Below are 21169 nucleotides of genomic sequence, written 5' to 3' on the forward strand. Positions count from 1 at the left end.
AAAATATACCATTATTTTTTTTCACTTCAGATGCAAACTACTAACATAGATAAAGCCCTATACAAGTAACAAAACATACTCATAAAAATCATTTTAAAATTTTGATACAATCCAGTGAATGCATGCTACAAAGTAATTTCAAGTTTTGAGATTATTCAACGATACCCAAAAAAAACAAAAATAAATAAATAAACACGAGTTAAATACAAATAAGGTCAATCCCAGTCAAAATGAAAATTTAAAAATAAATATATAAGCAGTAAAACTGAACTTAAATGCATCGCTCATACTCGGATAATAGGAATGGCAGCCTTCTGTTCGAAATGAGAAGGAATCCATCCAACAAGTCAATAATACATGTCTGAAAAATAGAAAACCAATCTGCTGACACTCGTCGAACCCCCAAGCGATTCATAAAACAGATTCCACAACCGGAAAATAAGTTTAAAACCATAGAATTTGATCGGGATAAAGACACGAATACAAGATAGAACTTCAACAACACACCACTATCATAGCTAGGCCAGGTACCACAAGTTCCACAAACTATCAACATTTTGCTTGAGTAAAGCAGGAAGACCGTACTTTGCTGCACTTCTGTAGATTGAGGTGTTTAATTGGCTCGACTTTTGAAGACGTCAAGGCCCACCTCGGTAGGGTCGGTGGCTTGAAGCTCTACCTGGATTCCATCTAATTCCCTCTTGAACCTGTCTTTTGAGCTCGCATAGATCATTTTGCTCCTCACCCTTGCTGTGTCGGGAGACCTTAAAACATATGATCAACAAAACCTGCAAATGTTATCGCGCACAAAATTGTGGAAATGACATATATGGTGTCTGATGGAAAGAAGAATTACCAGGCAATGAAGAAAATTCTGCTCTTTGGGACATTATCTTCTGTCATAAAATCAAAATCATACACAGCATATCGACACTCGTCAGCAGGAAGGTTCCCAATGAAGTTGTCGTAAGTTTCAGCTGGTTCACCGAGCTTTTCAACGATTACCTGCTTCTGCTTCTCCTCAATCTTGTAAACTATGAAGCGGTGGGTTCGTTTAGCTTTCAACTCCATAAACTTCAGTTTGCAGTCATCATGAACTGCCATTCCTGATGCTGCATTAGCCTGTACGTTAAAGAACAAAAAAATGCTTATTAGAATCCACTAATTATTTTATAGGTAGAGAAACTAACTAAAGAAATCAATCACCCTACATGTTTAAAAATCAACATATTTTACAAATCAATATTTACAAAATCGATTCAGTAAAGTAGGGCTTCCACAAAATGTAAAGATATCGTGGATCAGCTCTTTGAAGTTACTTTGGCAACTGTTTCGAGAAAAGAATTGAAAACCTATAAAGTTATGAATTGACTATGTTCAAATGCGTTGAAGAAACATAATTACAGTAACACAGTTAGAATGTCAGTTATAATTTCATTAAAGATGACGGTAGGCTACATAAAAAACATTCAAGAAAATTCAAAAGTTGTTGAGGCACGGTCACCTCATGTATTCAACATTGTTATGTCCCAAAAAAACTATTAAAAGACAAAGTAAAAGATATAGAAACAACCACGTGCACCATCTATATTGCATAGCCATGTGACTGTCTATCAACAACTGGGGAAAATCTAGCATTTCTAAAGATAGAAGGCAAGACCAAAAGTCGAAGGGGGTGGATTCAAACAAAATTTGGGATTTAACAAAAACTAATGCATAAAATTTAAATTTTTCGCCCAAGGACCGGGCCGACAACATTCGCTCAGTCCACACCTTATTATCCGTGGAAGAACTACTTCTGTGTACCTGAACCAAGCTAAGCAATAAAATATATTGAGATTTTTGTCAATAAAATAAAACTTTTGGACTCACACTGTACAAGGCAGATGTTCCTGGTCAAACAATTTCAATTTATTCTTAAAAACGCTTTTATCGTATAGGTAAGCAAAACGAGACCAAAAACGATAAAAAAAAAAAATTCTGCACACGATCCATACTGATTAATCATTTTCCTCGAGATCCCCAACCGAACATTTTTAAGTACGCTAAACTCCATAAAAAGAAATTCGAGAGGAAAGAGAGGACTAGAGGATTGTAAGGGCCAAAAGTCCACCGACCTAGATGTCTTGCTCCTAAGGAGATCCTGCCAAGTAGCAAGAAGGATTTGGTCCATACCACACCAGGAGGCATCGTCCTCATTTACACCAATGGGTACATTAAAATATAAATAAGTCCTACACAAAAATTCACGTGAAACTACGCATCCTAAGAGTATGCCATCAGTAGGGGAGCAACATATAGCACAATTTTGGCATCTATCATAGACACTGACAACTATAAAGACTACTATTTCGAATTTTCTAACTGAAAATTTCGTATGACATTTCTAGTTTCCCAATTTTCACTTGTTATGGGTTTTCCTTACCCTCACGGTTCTACATGACGTGCTCAGCTGTATTGAGAAGTTAGCTCGCAGTTACGTTCAAGAACACACAGAAAAGAATCTAATGAAAAGAAAATAAAACATTTTAATTCAAGTTTTCATAACATAACCGTGTCCTGGAATTTACAGTTGCCCATATTGTTTTACTCGGCTCAGTCCGTCATAGAAACCAAGAATGTAAACAAACAAGAATAGTCACCCCGTCAGCAATATGAAAGCACTACAGCTACAAGCAATTCATATACTTACATGACAATTTGAAAGCAAGAAATTAACATGGGAAATGAATGCTGTTTTTAGGCAGTCTGTCGATTGTAGAGAAGATGAACATCATTCACAAGTGGACCAACTGAGCAGGGTTATGCATACTCAAGAAGGTTCATGAAAACCTTTCATATTTCCTGGGTAAAAGGCTTATCCTCGGAACCATAATTGCCAAAAATAAAAATAAAAGATAATAAATTGATCTCACTCATTAAATTAATATTACTGATCCATTCCAACATCGATCTACAAGAAACTTCTGAAAGTGCAAAATTCGAGCGTGCACTATAAAGAAGCATATCAAATCAGATCTAAATATCTTATAAAAAAAATGAAAAAGTAGCGAACAAATAAAACCATCAGCCAACAAATTCTGAGGTTCGGGACCTCCATTTCTGCAGATCGCAAAACCAAACCGAAAGTAGAGAGAATTGAGTAAGGAAATCATCGTCTAAATTAAATGAAAACAAAAATTTAGTACAAAAATAGTATAAAATTACAAGAAAATAAATAAAACAAAAATCATTACCATCGTAGCGATTGTATGATCGGAGAAGACCGAGGGATTGACGACCGAAAACTGAAAAGAAAGAATTTAGGGCTGAAAGATAGATGCCCGGTGTTTTGGGGTAGATATTTAGAGAGAATTTCGCGTTAGAGTTCAGTATACAAGAAAAGAAAAGTAAAGATCCGTGTCAACATGGAGATTATAATATAATACAAAAACGCCAGATAATTCATAATTCACCCAAATCTATTTATTTTTAAAAAAAAATAAATGTAAATTGTATAATAATAAAACTATTATTAATTAGAAGATCTGGTGTGAGATGAATAGGATGATGGTAACAATTCGATGATCTCTCGCAATTAGATATGTAAATGAGACGAACACTTTGCGAATTTTTCGGGTCTCGACTCGTTAAAAGCTCGTTCGGGCTTGTTTAATGAGACTCGTTAAGGCAAACGAACCAAGCTCAAGATTTACAATATTCGGCTCGTGAACATGCTCGTTAACAGGCTCGTTAACAAGCTCGTAAGTCATCTCTTAGACGAAAAAATAATAGTATTGATATTTAATTTATAAATTTACACTTTACTTATGAAAAATATTGAAAAAATCTATAAAAATTAATTTATTAGAATAAAATTACAAATTTTAATAATAATATTATATTTTTTCAAATATATAATTTAGTTTTTAATTAATTTAATGATTATTTAAATTTATAATTTAAATATATTAAGCTCGTTTAGGCTCGATAAAAGCTCGAATAAGCTCGTGAGCCATGAATATATTCGTTAAATAAGATCAGGCTCGGCTCGTTTATAAATGAACCGAGCTTGAACATTCAAAAGCTCGGCTCGGCTCGTTTACATCCCTACTCACAATGAAAAGTTATTATTTTTATGTTAAAAGATTATTTTTCAATGTATTTAATCAGTCAAATGGATGGATACGGCCGTGGATATATGAATTTGAGATCGACTCCACTCAAATCGTTTAATTCAAATCCAAATATTTTGGTTTGGATAAAAACTTTATGTTTTATTTGGATCAATGGATTTAATGTTAGGATTTAGGAATTTCAAATCCTTAATAACAAACTAATTTGTTTTGATGAATCCACGTGACAGTGGATTTTAAATACCCACTAGTTATTTTTTTGCAAGTTTCTAAAAAACACTAAATGCTTGGTAGTTGATCATCCACCACTGCATAGGTGCCTAGGCAGTCATCTAAGCGTTTTTTTTAAATATATATATATATAAATTAAAAATATATATATAAAGTATTTTAAAATATTAAAAATAAGTCAAAATATGCATAAATGTGTTCAACATTTTCATTAATATTTTTTCAACCATACACATTGATGTACATAAATTTTTTGTATGCAAATATTTCAACAAAACATGCATATATTTGTTCAACCAATTTTTCAAAAAAATTATTAATATTTTTAAATTTAATTTTTTTAATAATAAGAAAAACTAAATGTCTAGGCAGTTTGTTAACCGCTTAGGCGGTGCTTAAGCGGTCAACTTTTCCAACACCGCCTAGAGCCACCAATTTTATAAAAATCGGAGGCGTGGGTGATCGTCTTGCATCTTAGCAGTCTTAAACACTGTCTTTTTATAACAGTAGTTTTTTGTATCGTTGAAGTGGATTCGAAGTTCAATCCGAAATAAAATCATTTCAAAGTCTTCACTCAAATCCAAATCTTTAAGATGTTTTTAATTTTTATACAAAATTATTTATTAACACCAAAAAGTGTCATATACCAAAAATTAATTATACTTATGATATGATAACAGAAAGAGTCAAGCATTCGCACACCAAATTACGTGCTTTCAATTGTATTCAATTATATGACAACCTTTTTAAAGAGGAATAAGGCGTAATATTAATGTCGGCATTAGGGGTTGATTTTTCGATATATTGTAACAAAAATATCGTTAAGAAAAAAATTCATAATGATATCGATACCGAAATTTCAAAAGTTTGGTATAGAAAAAATTTATATTGATACCGTATAGATATCGAAAAAAATTCAATATACCGAAAAAATGTCTGTATATCAAAATAATTTCGGTACGGTATCGATATAATTCGGTATTTTTGTACGGTATGTCAGCCCTAGTCGGCACCATAATTTCAAAATTTATAAAAGATTAAAAAAACCAAATAACGAAAGTTTACACGAAATAATAATGTCTAAATTGATTTAAGAAGTGATGAACTTTACAAATCTTGTCGATGACAATTGCTTAATGGAGAATCACAACTTTGAATGATATGAGATGTCCCTCGCACGTTCCCACCTTTTACTTTAACTAATTATTTAGGTATTAATTCATAGAAAAATTATACTTTTAGTCTTATAAATTGGTTTGTTTTAGGATTTAATTTTATAAATTTTCAAAGTTTGATTTAACCAAAAAATTAGATTAATTACTTTTCGGTTTTTTTTTTTGCTTTTTTTTTCGCCTGAAACCATTAAAGCTATCAACAATGTCTTGTTTAATACAGATGCTTTCCTAAGTGGTTACAACTTACAAAGCTTATATTATACATATAAAAATTTACCAGATAAAATAAAAAACCAAGATTGTCAGGATCAAGCGCTTATCATAGGCCAAAAGCTATAATTGTTCTCCAATGCACAACTTTATTTTTTTATACTTGTGGCAGTGCAGATAGATCGGGTTGTGAAGCTCATGAGTCCAAGGAGATGAGTGTGCCATACTGTTGGTGCTACCTCATATCCCTTTGAGATCTGTCTTATCATTTCTCTACAGTTGATCATGTTTCCAAATGAGATAGTTTTACCCGTTAAGATCCTATGTCCTATTTAACGGCTCACCTAGCAACCATATCAAGCAGTGCAACGTCAGCATCTTGACGCACTAGAGCTTCTCATGAGGTCATACATTGATACGACAATAAATCGAGAAGATGTATAAAAGAAGAGAAATCAAATATCAATAGAAGTCTTGTGGGTAGAAGTTAGAAAGAAGATAGAGGGAGTTAGTAGTTAGTAAAGTAGGTGAAGAGAATGTATAGATACTCAAATATCATGTAACTCATTTACGAGTTGAATATGAATACAAATTCTCCTTCTTCTCTAAATTCTTCATATTCTCTCTACTCTCTTCTCTGTTCTTCTCTTGTTATATAGGAGATCGGCCATCTCGAATCGGCTTCCTATCATTGGTGCTCTCGTTGCTTTTTATCTCGTATTTATATTTATGAAAGTCGTGCTGCGTTCCGGTGAAAATCGGGAGAGAATTATCATGGATGAGGGTACAACATTAGATTAAATTCTATCCAAACTCACTGTTCTACATGAAAATTCCAAATTATTGATCGAAAAACATCATAGGAGCATTGAATCGGTCACGAATTCAATGATGAACTTCAAAATCGGTTTACAAAAATGGAAAATCCCGGTTGAACAATTTACTCATCGGCCACCACAACAACTAGTGGAGATTCAATCTTCTGCACTTGCCAGCCCTAATTACCAACCACTGTGGAATTACTCTTATTTCGATTCTTCTTTCAAATCATCCCACATCTATGTGGTTGGTAGCACCGCGATTCTCCGGCGATAATTCAAGGGCTTGGATTTCATCCATTCAACGGTATTTCGATTTTTATAACACTCCGGATTCACAACACCTAATAACTGCTTCTTTTTATTTGGATGGTGCTGCACTAGTTTGGTTGAGGAGATGCATAAAACCAGTTCTTTCTTTGTTGGGAAAGCTTTTTGTTGGCTTTAGAAAAGTAATTTGGTGTATCGGACAATGCGGATTATTTTGTTATATTAAGTGATATGATGCAACCTGGTTCCTCAATAGAGTTCCACCATATGTTTGATGAATTGCCCAACAAGATTATTGATGACGAGCCAGGGAGCCTCAGCCTCTCTACCCTTCCACCACAGTTCCCTACAATTCCTTTGAAATTTCAGTCACCTACAGCAACACTTACTGAAAATGTAGACACACAAGATTGTCAAGCTTTTGAGCAAGTGAAATAAGGTATAGAATTATGGGATGTTAAAGCAATTGCACCTGAAATTGGTTCCGAATTTAGCAAAGGAACTTTTGTTTCCGACCTTCTCGATATCGATCGTCAAGAAAGTATATTTGGAAGTTCTATTGACCAACATGACAATATTAATGGTGATGAGACACAATGTTTCTTGTCCAAGAAGTTGGAACATGCTGATTTTTTGTTAGGTGGACTGGCCGAAAAAAAGAGTTTCGAAAGTAACAATGTTAACGAAACCGAGTCAACAACATTTGAATCGATAGTCATGGGAGCTGAATTAGTTTTTGGCCACACTAAGTCTCAGTTTCTAATGGGAGAAGATCCAAGTGGATGCAAAGGAGAACCGATCTTGATCAATTTTTCCTCGGTAAAAGAGATGTTTGTTGGCTCAAATTATGAATTGAGGTGCAGCGGTCATATTCTTCTCTATGCCACTTCTCCAATAACAGAGCCCTTGGGGCAGAAAATGTAAGAACATACCCAAGATTTTGCTAAAGAATATGAACTCGTGGATCTGGAAACCATAGCGGCTGCTGCCATTGAAATTTGTTCTGCTGCCAAATTTCCAGAAATTTCATATGTTGATGAGGTGGGTCCGGGAATCGTCTGGGTCAAATTGCATAATAAGGAAGCTTCATACACGAATCAATGGGGGCATGTAGTAGGATTAATTCAAAGATATAGTGGCCGCAAGGCCCTACATGAAGGGTCCGCACCATTGAAGCAAGCTCTGAGAAGACGTGGAGGCAAAACAAAATTAAATCTGTTGTTGGTGTTGTGCAAAGGGAAGCAGGCGGTTCAACCTGGCTGTGTGAGATTATGGTTGCAGGGGAGTATCGCTGGATTTGGACACTTACTCCGACTTCCACCTTGACGACAAGGTGTTTCTTGACGGGATGAGTAATGATACGACAATAAATCGAGAAGCGGTATAAAAGAAGAGAAATCAAATATCAATAGAAGTCTTGTGGGTGGAAGTTAGAAAGAAGTTAGAGAGAGTTAGTAGTTAATAAAGTAGGTGGAGAGAATGTATAAATACTCAAATATCATGTAACTCATTTACGAGTTGAATATGAATACGAATTCTCCTTCTTCTCTAAATTCTTCATATTCTCTCTACTCTCTTCTCTGTTCTTCTCTTGTTCTATAAGAGATCGATCATCTCGAATCGGCTTCCTATCATACATCCTGATACTACTCTCACCCACGTAAGCTTAATCTTACATAGATTTTTTTCATCCCATTTTGACTGAGTGTTGTTTTTCTTTATTTCTCCTTTGTTTTCACTTGTGTTAATTTTAATGTATATTATTATATAGCCTTTATTTTTGTCAACATGAGTCATGTAGAAGCTTTTTGACATCAAATAAATAATATTCTATAAAATATATGATTTGCGATTAAAAAAAATTGTTCAAAACCAGAAATTATTGAGCTAAATTTTAAATAACACTCGGTGGAAAAAAAAAAGACGAAAACCAAAAACAATTGAAGTCATTGGATGATCGAAATCAACCTTCGAACATTACAAAATGAAAGTTCAAATAGACCAACTCACGTAACTAAAATCACAATTTTTTCTAATCTCAGACATCACGTATTCAGGTATCTTTGTTTTATGGGAAAAGGAGTTTGGCTCTGGTTTCTTTTCTCCTTTTTACTTTTTTTTATTTATTTTTTTATTTTTCCTTTCAAAAAGTTATTTGTACGTTGTGTGGGAATTTGTTCGATAAGTTTTGTTTAATACCCAAACCATAGCCAACTAAATTTTCATAAAAATAGACTTCAAAATTTTTTTTCATAAAAATTTATATTTAGGCACCGTTTGGTTTGAGGTATGGTATAAGTAATATATAGGCACTTATATTTTATTATTATTATTTTTTTGTGTTTTCTCATTTAAAGCCCTAGATAGATAGTCATTTATTTTGTTGAAAATTTGATATGATAGTCAAATTTTTGCATACTTTTGCTTCTCTATCTTTCTTTGCATAAAACATCCTTTTTTTTTTTATAAAAAAAAAAACTATCTTTCTTAGTTAATTTTCTCTACTCAAGTGAGTTAAGTTGCTCAAATTAGGTCAATTATTATTATTTTTTTAAATTATTGAATATGATTTTTCTTGTTTGTTTATGTGTTGGATTTGGTGTTTTTATTTTTAATGGGATTTGGTCTATGTGATTCTTAAATCTTTTAATTTGTTTATTCAGCTCTTGAACGGATTTTTACTCAACTCGATCAAAATTCCTTGTATTGACTGTTATTATTTAAACTATAGTTTATATTTGTTTTGTTAGATTTTTTGTGACATAATCAATTATTTACTCTTTATTATTTGATGATTCTTATTATATTTGTATTATATATTGATTCATCTCTAACCCGTGAGATTTAGGAGTTGATTGAGTACTTTTTTTTATTTTTTTTTCATCTTTCTATACAATTGGTACACAATTATTTTAGTTGCAAGAATTTAAAATTTTGATTCTTAGATGAAGTGATTGTTTTGATTCTTGTAGAGAACTTTAACAGTAAATAAAAAGAGCGTATAATATTTTATTACGATCTAAAATACGATTTTATATGTGTTTATACAAAAATATCGTATCAACATTAAATATTTGTCAGTATTTAAATTATGTTTTTTATTTATTTATTAGATTTGCATTGTCAATTATCAGCTCATAATTTACCAACCCGCCTAAATAGTTAGGCGGATTTTGGTGGGTTGCAGGTTGACCAGCCTCATCGACCACTTTTGACAACTCTTAAGTAAAATGTTCAAACCCCTGGCATATGAAGATATTAGCTTATCGAGATTTTTTCGATGCATTCCACGCAATTGTAAAATCACTTTAAATCCCTAAATTCAAACTCAAATTTGTGTTCAATCCCTGTTAAAAAAAATTGTGTTTATCCTCCTTGGTCCAATTTTTTTTCTCCACTCCTTGGGCCCATATGCCTTTTCACGGGTGAATGTGAGTACAAAGTATTAAAAATATGATACTAATATATGATATTCGAGCACTTAATAATGCAGATCTGGTACAAAATATAACATTTTGAGTATAAAATACTAACCACTTTACTAATGTCAACACTTGCAACATTTGTTTGAGTACTGAAAAATCATATATTTGTACTAGCTTTAACACATTTTCTACTCAAATATCATTGTCAAATTTTTAATGTTTTGTTTCGATTTTCATCCAAATAATATAAATGTGTCATTAATATCAATACTTGCATACATGTTTGAGTAATAATTCATTAGTACCAGATTTGAAATATTTGATACTCAAATATCATATATTTGTATCAAATTTTTAATTTTTTTAATCGTTTTTAATCCGAGAAAAAACATGTGAGCCTAGAGAGTGCAAATTTTTTTTTATGTGGATAGAAAGTTTAAACACCTATTTTTTCTGACAGAGACTAAATACAAATTTAAATTGAGGAGGGTTATTCACACTCCAAAATACATTAATAACACTCCACCTTAACTAATTATTATGTTGTTAACTACTAAAAGTTTAATAATTTTAAAAAATTTCACATACTTAGTCGTATATAAATAAAATATTAAATAATAAAATATTTTATTTTGATATTAAAATTTAATCTTATTTATACATTATCTCAAATTTTATTATGATATACAAAATATTAATCTAATTGTTTCTAAAAATAAAATAAAATTGGATGTGTAGATTTTGATTTAATCAAAAATTTATTAAAGTTTGGTATAAAATATAAATAATCTTAAAATTTAAGACTAAATTAATATTTCTATGTTATTTTTTAATTTTTAAATATCCTTAATTGATTAACGACATAATTTTTATGTTATAAATATATGATTCGAACACAATTTATATTATGTAGATAAAAACTAGATATTAAAATTAATTCGTGTTTATTTTGAAAAATTTTAATACACTAATATATTAATTATAAATTTAATAAATACATTTTAAATATATTTTATAAGATATTAATTAATTAAAAAGTTTGAAATTTAAGTTACAATAAAATTTTAAGGAGATATGACGTATAAAAAATTAAAATTGTAAATTGAAATATAGTTCGTTTATAAAAATTGAAAAAAATGAGATCAAAATAAAAATAACAGTTAATTTTTAATACTCGACTTGTGTATTTTTTATATTTAATGTTATTAACAAATTAAACTATATTTTTTTGAGTAACTAAATAATTTATTTTAGTAATTGAAAGTATGAATAATTACTAAAAATAAAATCAATCAAAGGCTAAAATTATCAATTTTTAGTATAAAATAAAAAATAGAGTTTATTTAATAAAATATGGAGTGTAAATAACATTCTCCATTTAAATTTAAGTTTAGGATTTAAAGTAAATTTATCGATTAGAAAAAAAATTAAAGCCAAAATAAAATTCTAAGGCGGGACAACTCCGAAAGAATCTTTCACACTCTTGCTTTTCATTGGCTTATTTGGAAAGACGTGGATCTAGACCTCGTCATGCCAGCACCGTCGATTATCTCAAAATCCAACGGCTTCCTTTTACCCAATTCGAAACCCGGACGCAGCGGTAGCAGAGCTATAAAATGGCTCTGGCTCTCGTACTTGCAACGATCATCCATCGCATTTCCCCTATTTTTCTTACATTTTCTTGGAGGTTTCATCTTGATTTCATGGAGGCTGCCGCAAAAGTGAAGAAGGGTGCCGGAGGAAGGAAGGGCGGCGGCCCGAAGAAGAAATCCGTCAGCAGGTCCGCCAAAGCGGGTTTGCAGTTCCCGGTGGGTAGACTCGGTCGTTACTTGAAGAAAGGCCGATATGCGCATAGGGTCGGTTCCGGAGCTCCTGTCTACATAGCCGCTGTTCTTGAATATTTAGCTGCCGAGGTATGATCTGGTTTCTGGGCTTTGTTGATTTTCATCGTATATATGGCTTTATTGATCCAAAATTTTTGTTTCTGATTGAAGGTTTTGGAATTGGCCGGGAATGCTGCGCGTGATAACAAGAAGAACAGGATAATCCCGAGGCATTTGCTGTTGGCCGTGAGGAACGACGAGGAGCTGGGGAAATTGCTGCAAGGAGTGACCATCGCGCATGGTGGTGTGCTTCCGAACATCAATCCCGTGCTTTTGCCAAAGAAAACTGGTGGGGAAAAAGCTTCCAAGGAACCAAAGTCACCTTCCAAGGCCACCAAATCTCCCAAAAAGGCTGCTGCTTAGTTTTATTGGAATATTTGTTTTGCTTCTCTAGTGTAAAGTCGGATAAGCACTGTAATTCGCTTATTTCATCCAAGAATTCATATGAGCAAGTGTAAAATCCGATTAGTCATCTGGGACATTTTTTGGGAAGCTTTGATAGTTATATAGCATGTTGGGAATCTATTGTCTCTTGGTTTTTGGGCATGTGTTGAAAGTATATCTTCTCTTCTAACCCTTGAGACGTTACATTTCTGAAGAGTTATTGTTCTCAGGATCTCTAATTCTTGTGTTCCATCTTTCTCTGAATTCAAAGCATTAAATCTGCTTTCTGGAAATCTCGATTTAACTTGAACCTATCCTAGTGTGCACTGTGGTGTTATGCTTACCACCTCTGTTTCCTCTTGAGGTTTATTGTATGCTCAGGATTTTTCGTTGATGTGTCTGTTTCCTGTTTGATAGAATGCTTGTCTCAGCAGAGGATATCAATCATAGTGTGGTGAAATGCATGCCGAAATCAATAAGATTCTAGGAAATGTTATTTTATCTAGAATTTTTTTTTAAAAAAAATCAACATCAGGTTTTGAAATATACGGAATTTTAAAATTATTCTAAGTCAAAGTGCATATTAATTATTTTTTAAAATGTTTTTTCACATAGAATGATAGAAACATCAGTAAATGCTCATATTATTCATAAGGTGTTCACGTTGAGAGTTCTTTTCCTAGTGGAAGGAGATTTTTGATTTGTAAGACAAAGGACCTTTTGAATTAAGAGTTCCGAGAGCCCTATACCTTTTTTTTTTTTTTTTTTTTTAAATAATTTTTTAAAAAATGCTACATGTACATATATAAGTTTATAGGTTGTATTACATATGACATTTGAAATTATAAAATTATTCTTTTGTTTTAATTGATTTTTTTTTTCAAAAATATATTAATGACAATCATGTAATTTTAAGTGCAACACGTAATCTTATGTGTACATATACAATCAACAATATTTTGTAATATTTTCTTTTACACTTTTTTAATAATATACTCTTATTGTTTCGAAAAAAATTAATATACTCTTATTAATTATCCTTTGAAAATGTGAAATTATTTTTTGAATATATTAACTAGGGACAAAATAGGAAATTTGTACAAAGTTTATTTTTTCAATGATTTTTCGTAATTTGTGTGAAAAAAGTTGGATTATATAATCGAAATTGGAGGAGTATTATTTAAAAAATATATACGTTATGTTATATATATATATATATATACACTCTTTTTTTTAACGATACTACTTCTTTTGTTTTTGTTTTTTATTTTTTAAAAGTTGTGTGTAAAAGTTGCAATTTTTTAATATTGAATTTTCATTTTTTTTTTAATTAAAACTAACCGTTTAATTTTTTCCCTATAATACAAATCAAATCTTTTACTTTTTGTTTTCATGCATTCTACAATTGTTTTATACAAAAAATAAGAAGTCACTACATCAATTTAGCTAAAATGGATGATTTTTTTTTTGGCAATTTTTATAAATTATTCGAATTCTAAAAATATCGAAGAAAACGCTATCACACAAAATTCTCTCAATCGTCCTAATAGCCAATCTACTGTCCCCACATAATATTCTTACTGTAGTGATCCTGCCTGGATCATCTATTAACTAGCAGGTCTAAGCATGCAATTAATATAATACACAGATTAAAAAAACATAATTTATTGTGAAAACTTAAAAACCTACTACAAAAGAAACTGTCGGAATACAACAAGTACTAAAAATCCAATTGTATTTTTCCATGCATATTTACACATGAAATTGACTGCAGAAAAAAATATAACTCCCAGCAGCTCCTGGTCCTGCATCTGACAGTGTCTTGTCCAACCCGAGACTTGTCCCATGGAATGTGGTCTCCAAGATAACACCATGGACGTGAGCGATTAACGTCAGTACGTAAATATGAGTATACAAAAGTAATATGGTGCATGCAACATGAGATGATTGAGTGGCTTGTCAATTACCAAGTCCTACTCAGACTAGGCGACAATGATTATGTAGCACTATCTGAGAATCCGACCGCGGGATGTCTCACACACTCTTCTAGACCACCGTCGTATCAATCTCCGCGCATTGCGATAACTCTCGGTGTCAGACAACATAACAGGTGTAGGGCTGAGCAATCCTACAAGAAAAACTATTTCGAAGGAGATACGACTCAACACGTATGTGCACATGTAGTATGTATTTAAAACAGTAAAACATGTATAATTACACATACATGAAACATATAATATGCATACTCAACTGGAAATCTCAATCAGTACTTACGTATTTCCAGGTGATAGATCAAGTATAATCAGAATCTAGGTTCCAAGCCTACATTCAAATAATTATCATATCACTAAATATTTTTTAAAAAAATTATTAACTAATCAAACAAGTACTCTTATTTTCTAATAGGATTATTGGACCATACTTTCGTCCGTCGTTAGTCTACTGATGTCGATAACCTAGTTTTCACACACACTTTGATGCTACTACAGAAGCACCTCACCATTATTGTCGGACCCTCAGAGTTCGGAAGCTCCGAACTCGGGTTCGAATGCTCCGAACTCTGCATGCCCGACACATATCTGGGTGCCTGGGTTTGGACGCTCCGAACCTCTGTTCGGATCTTCCGAACCCTACATGCAATTGATGAGTCACCATGGTTCGGACACCTCATTAACAACTGACTTGAACTGAGATCGAACGTCCCGATCATGGGTTTGGAACTTTCGAACTCTCTGTTACTTCCAAACCAACCCACGCAGACTTCGTTACTTTCGAAGTCTGGGAGTTTGAACCTTCCAAACTGTTCTTATTCATCCGAGCACATATTATGCTTCCGAACATGTTCGAACCTTCCGAACTTGAGTTAGGATCTTCCGATCCTTCCAATGAGTTCGAAGCTTGTATTTCGTATGTTAATTCTAATTATTCCCTTTATTTGTTTAGTTAGTAATCATTAATAATGTTTAATATTTATTAACTTAAAATAGAGTACGAGTTACTACACTCACAATTTTCCTAACGTTTCATAACATCCGCTTAATTTTCATAAGCTCTCAAAGATTACCTAATTTCCGAGCAATGCCTCTCAATCCCCAGTTTATGTTTGTCCACATTAAAATCGACGAGCCATTGGTAGCCAATTTACAATGTTGCCTCCTGTTAGGAATCAATCCGAAAATTTGGTATTCGAGAATTCACCACGCAAGTAAGAAGACAATCCCAGAAACTGATAAAATCAACGCACACAGATCAAACTCATACACTCACGCAAAAGCAATAAACAACGCAAGTATTTACGTGGTTCGACAATGAATTTGTCTAGGTCCACGGGAGAGCAACACAACCACTTTATTAATCACCAACAGAACAATCCAAGCTCAAGAACAGAGCTTATTACAGAGATGGACTCAGACAAACTATCAAGCTAGATACAGACACAATTCAAGTTTAACATCTTGAATTTTTCCATCACAATCTATGCTTAGTTTTCTCCTCCGAAATCTCTACTTCTTCTCTCACAATATATTCTGAAGAATTTGATTTTCTGTTATTTTCGTTGCGGTCATCTTCCATCTGCTTATATAGATAATTACACCGACTTTCATCTTGGGCTTTAGGTCAATAGTAACTTACGGCCCAATTATAAAGTCAACATGATCCAACCCGATAAGCATTCATTCATCAGTCTGATCAGCTCTTGTACTTCGATCTGCATCGATCTGCCTGCAAGCTTTCCGCTTTACAGAAACTCCATCTGACTTCTAACCAAGTCACAATACTCGAGCAATCTATCTACATGAACTCATCTGAAGACTCATCTGACCATCACATCGATATGATCCCAGTATTCGATCTGGACCATGAACTCATCTGAACACCGGCTCATCTGATATGTACTATTCGATCCGATCTCTTCTCTATTCCCATTCAATCTGATAGAAGCATACTTCAACAATCTCCACCTTGATTCTTTCAGGTTGAATGTTGCTCTTTATCCTAGCCTCCTTGGCTAATTTCCAATCACCGCATTAACTAAGTCCAAACATTTCTTGAACTTAGCATACGGTAGTGACTTCATCATAGCATCTGCAGGGTTTTCTTCTGATGCTATCTTCACAAGGATCACATCTCCTTTTTCAATTACATCTCTGACAAAATGCATCTTCACATCTATGTGTTTCGATCGTTCATGATAGACTTGGTGTTTCGTCAAGTGTGTTGCACTTTGATTGTCACAGTGTACTACTACTTGATCTTGTTTTACACCCAACTCTGCTATCATCCTTTTTAACCACAATCCTTCCTTTATGGCTTCAGTAACGGCTATGAATTCTGCCTCAGTGGTAGAAAGGGCAACCACTGACTGTAGATTTGATTTCCAGGTGATCGTTGTGCCATAAAAGTGAACACATAACCAGTCAACGACTTTCTCGTGTCTAAGTTCCCATCAAAATCTGAATCCACATATCCAACTACTGGATCAATCCCAACTTGCTGTTTTTCAAAATTCAACCCCTTCCCAGTTGTGTTTATGATATATCGGAGAATCCATTTCAGAGCTTCCCAATGATATGTACCCGGACTAGCCATAAATCTTGACACAACACTGATTGCGTATGCCAGATCAGGCATACTACACATCATTCCATATATGAGACTCCCCACTCCACTAGCATATGGAATACCAACCATCTTCCTCTTGTCTTCCTCACTTTCAGGTGACTGACTCGCAGATAGCTTCAAATGTTGTCCCATAGGAGTCAAGACAGATTTTGTTTGATTCATGTTATACCGCAGAACAACCTTTTTCAAATAGTTCTTCTGACTCAGATTAATCTCCTGTCTTTTCCTGTTTATCAATATGTCCATGCCCAGAATTCTCTTCGCTACACCCAGATCTTTCATCTCAAACTCTGTGTTGAGCTGTTGTTTCAAGGATGATATCTATGTCCTACTTTTACTTGCGATCAAGATATCATCAACGTAAATCAGTAGGTTTGTAGATAACCTATCCATCATCCTTCTTTAGGTAGACACATCTGTCATATTGGCTTCTCACAAAATCAATATCAATCATAAACTCATCAAACCTCTTGTTCCACTACCTCGGACTCTGCTTCAGCCCATACAATAATTTTCTCAGTAAGCATACTTTGTTCTGGGTTTTCTGATGTATGAAGCCCTTTGGTTGTTCCATATAAATGGTTTATTCCAGGTCACCATGTAGAAACGCAGTTTTCACATCCATCTGCTCAAGCTTCAAGTTGAGCTGGTTCACCAGTGCTAACATAATCCGGATAGAACAATGTTTGACCACTGGAGAATAGACCTCATTAAAATCTATCCCTTCTACTTGACCGAAACCCTTTGCAACCAATCTTGATTTATACTTGATCTGATCTGTACCAGGAGTTCCTTCCTTCTGTTTATAGATCCACTTGCATCCCAATGTCTTTTGATGCTTCGGTCTGTCTACTAGCTTCCAGGTTTAATTCTTCTCAAGTGAGTTCATCTCTTTATTCATAGCTTCAATCCACTTGTTTTTCTGTTTACTTGCCATAGCTTCATTATATGTATTCGGCTCTGAATACTCCACCTCTTCAGCTACTGTCAGCGCATACCAAGCCAGATCAGTTTCACCAAACCTCTTAGGAGCTCTGATCTCCCTTCTGGTTCTGTCCCTTACAAGATTATAAGTGCTTAAGTTCTCTTTTGGATCACTCGCTGTCATATCATCATCTTGCATCTCATCTGACTCTTCATCTGGCACAAAAGACTCCACCTCAATAGGTAGTTTGTCATTCACACTGATCTGATTGTCCTTTCCATCTGTATTCATTTTATACCTAAGTTTGGATTCATCAAACTTCACATCCCTGGTGTTGAAGCACTTTGGACCTCTTGACTCCAGGTTCCAAACTTTATAACCCTTCACACCATCCGGATACCCAATGAATATACATCTGACTGCCCTTGCTTCCAACTTGTCCTGTTTCAGATGAGCATATGTAAGACATCCGAATACCTTCAAGTTTGAGTAGTCTGCAGGTGTTCCACTCCACTTCTCCATTGGTGTCTTGAAACCAATCGCACTGGATGGACACCTATTGATCAAATAACACGCAGTAGATAATGCTTCTCTCCAGAAGGACTTCGGTAGAGAAGCATTGATTAACATACATCTGACCCTTTCCAGAAGAGTTCTGTTCATTCTCTCTGCCAGACCATTCTGTTGTGGTGTTCTTGCCACTGTTCTGTGCCTGGTATTGCCTTTCTCCTTACATAGCTTGACAAACTTATCTGATAAGTATTCCAGCCCATTATCTTTTCTCAGGTGTTTAACTCTTCAATCACTCTTGTTCTCAACTGCCAGCAGTCATTCTCTGAACTTGTCATAAGTTTCATCCTTAGTCTTTAAGATGAATATTCATACTCTCCTTGAGTAATCATCTATCAAAGACATGAAGTATCTGCCTCCACCATGAGTTTCTGTCCGAGAAGGACCCCATAGATCTGAATGAATGTAGGCCAATGGTTGCTCAGTTGTGTGACTTCCTTGACCAAACGATACTCTTTTAGATTTTCCAAGAGCATAGCTGTCACACAACTCCAATGATTATATCTTATCTCCACCTAACAGACCCTGTTTATACAGCTCATGTAATCTCTTCTCACTTATATGTCCAAGCCTCATATGCCATAGCTTGGTTCTGTCCTGCTGTTCCTGAATACTTGTTGTACTTCCAATAATCGTTCCACCTTGTAGTACATACAAGAGGTTTCTCTTGACAGCCTTCATAATAACCAGAGATCCTTTAGACACTGAGATACTGCCTGCTCCTGATTTGAATGAATATCCCTGAGCATCAAGTGTTCCCAATGATATCAAGTTTCTCTTCAACTCGGGCACATACCTCACTTTGGTGAGTACTCTGTCGATCCCATCATGCATCCTTATTCTGATATTTCTAGAGCCTTTTATTCTGCATGACTGATTATTTTCCAACAGTACCATGCCCTGATCTGAGTCCTCCAATTTTTCAAACCAAGATCTTATAGGACACATGTGAAAGGAGCATCCTGAATCCAATATCCATTCGTGGTTTTGATCACCTTTAGAAACCACCAATACTTCTGCTGAGTCATATCCATCTGTAGCTACGGCCAGAGTACCATCTTCTTTGGGTTTTTCCTGCTGCTTTCTTTTCATTTCCGGACAATCTCTTCGCAGATGTCCAACCTTCTGACAAACATAGCACTTCATATTACCCAAGTTTCTGTTCTGGTATCTTCCTTGACTCTTCGATCTGGACTTTGGCCTGTATTTTCCACTGTATGTCCTCTTATCACTTCTGCCTCTCGTCGTAAGACCTTCTCCATGTGATTCAGTGTTTGTGTTAGACTTTCTCTGAAGTTCCTTGGATTGAATAGCAAACATAACTTCTTTCAAGGTTATCGTCTGTTCTCTTCCATATAGCAAAGCATCTCTGAAATTTTCATATGCTTTTGGAAAAGCATTCAGAAGTATCAAATCCCGATCTTCATCCTCAAGCTTTACTTCAATATTCTTCAAGTCATCCAATATCTTGGTGAATTCTTCGATCTGGTCTTCCAGGTTCTTCTCATCCTTAATCACAAAAGAATACAACCTATATTTCATGTACAGATGGTTAGCCAGGGATTTCGTCATATACAAATTCTCAAGTTTAAGCCACACCGCCGCTGCAGATTCTTCTCTGGCCCCCTCTCGAAGATGTCTATCTCCTAGACAGAGAATAATTGCATTGTGTGCTTTCTCGAGTAATTCATCCTTGTTCTTTATCTCATCGGACATCTCCTCCTTCTTCTTAAGAGACTCCACCAATCCTTGTTGTATCAGGATTGCACGCATCTTAATCCTCCAGAGCGAGAAATCGTTCTTGTCCGTGAACTTCTCGATATCAAACTTCATTGATCCCACCATCTTTGCTTGGTTTCCCACAGACGACGCCACTTGTTAGGAATCATTCCAAAAATTTGGTATTCGAAAATTTACCACGCACGTAAGAACACAATCCCAGAAACAGATAAAACCAACGCACACAGATCAAACTCAAACACTCACGCGAAAGCAATAAACAACGCAAGTATTTACGTGGTTCGACAATGAATTTGCCTGCGTCCACGAAAGAACAACACAACCACTTTATTAATCACCAACAGAACAATCCAAGCTCAAGAACAGAGCTTATTACAGAGATGGACTCAGACAAACTATCAAGCTAGATACAGACACAATTCAAGTTTAACGTCTTGAATTTTTTCGTCACAATCTATGCTTAGTTTTCTCCTCCGAAATCTCTACTTCTTCTCTCACAATATATTCTGAAGAATTTGATTTTCTGTTATTTTCGTTGCGACCATCTTCCATCTTCTTATATAGAAAATTACACCGACTTTCATCTTGGGCTTTAGGTCAACAGTAACTTACGGCACAATTATAAAGTCAACATGGTCCAACCCGATAAGCCTTCATTCATCAGTCTGATCTGCTCTTGTACTTCGATATGCATCGATCTGCCTGCAAGCTTTCCGCTTTACGAAAACTCCATCTGACTTCTAACCAAGTCACAATACTCGAGCAATCTATTTGCATGAACTAATCTGAAGACTCATCTG

At 34.3% G+C, this 21169-nt stretch overlaps 2 protein-coding genes across 2 annotated transcripts; one reads left to right on the forward strand and one right to left on the reverse strand.

Annotated features, from left to right (window-relative positions):
• Positions 1–260: 260 nt before the first annotated feature.
• On the reverse strand, positions 261–3392 carry LOC140879572 (actin-depolymerizing factor 2). The gene is made up of 3 exons (XM_073283332.1): positions 3237–3392; positions 857–1122; positions 261–764 (listed from the first exon to the last, which is right to left on the reverse strand). Exons 1-3 carry the CDS (start codon positions 3237–3239, stop codon positions 614–616), a joined length of 420 nt encoding a protein of 139 aa, XP_073139433.1. The 5' UTR covers positions 3240–3392; the 3' UTR covers positions 261–613.
• Positions 3393–11905: 8513 nt separating this feature from the next.
• Positions 11906–12734, forward strand: LOC140881077 (histone H2A-like). Its single transcript, XM_073286085.1, has 2 exons — positions 11906–12157; positions 12239–12734. The coding sequence occupies exons 1-2, from the start codon at positions 11948–11950 to the stop codon at positions 12488–12490; spliced, it is 462 nt and encodes a 153-aa protein (XP_073142186.1). The 5' UTR covers positions 11906–11947; the 3' UTR covers positions 12491–12734.
• Positions 12735–21169: the final 8435 nt, after the last annotated feature.

The sequence above is a fragment of the Henckelia pumila genome, chromosome 2, assembly GCF_033568475.1.
Source record: "Henckelia pumila isolate YLH828 chromosome 2, ASM3356847v2, whole genome shotgun sequence".
Lineage (NCBI taxonomy): Eukaryota > Viridiplantae > Streptophyta > Magnoliopsida > Lamiales > Gesneriaceae > Henckelia > Henckelia pumila.

Excerpts from the sequence above, each read along its gene's own strand:
- LOC140879572 (XM_073283332.1), bottom strand. Across the intron at positions 765-856 it reads AGAATTTTCTTCATTGCCTG|GTCTCCCGACACAGCAAGGG; the intron begins GTAATTCTTCTT and ends ATATGTTTTAAG.
- LOC140881077 (XM_073286085.1), top strand. The coding sequence starts at position 11,948 with ATGGAGGCTGCCGCAAAAGTGAAGAAGGGTGCCGGAGGAAGGAAGGGC. Across the intron at positions 12,158-12,238 it reads TTGAATATTTAGCTGCCGAG|GTTTTGGAATTGGCCGGGAA; the intron begins GTATGATCTGGT and ends TTCTGATTGAAG.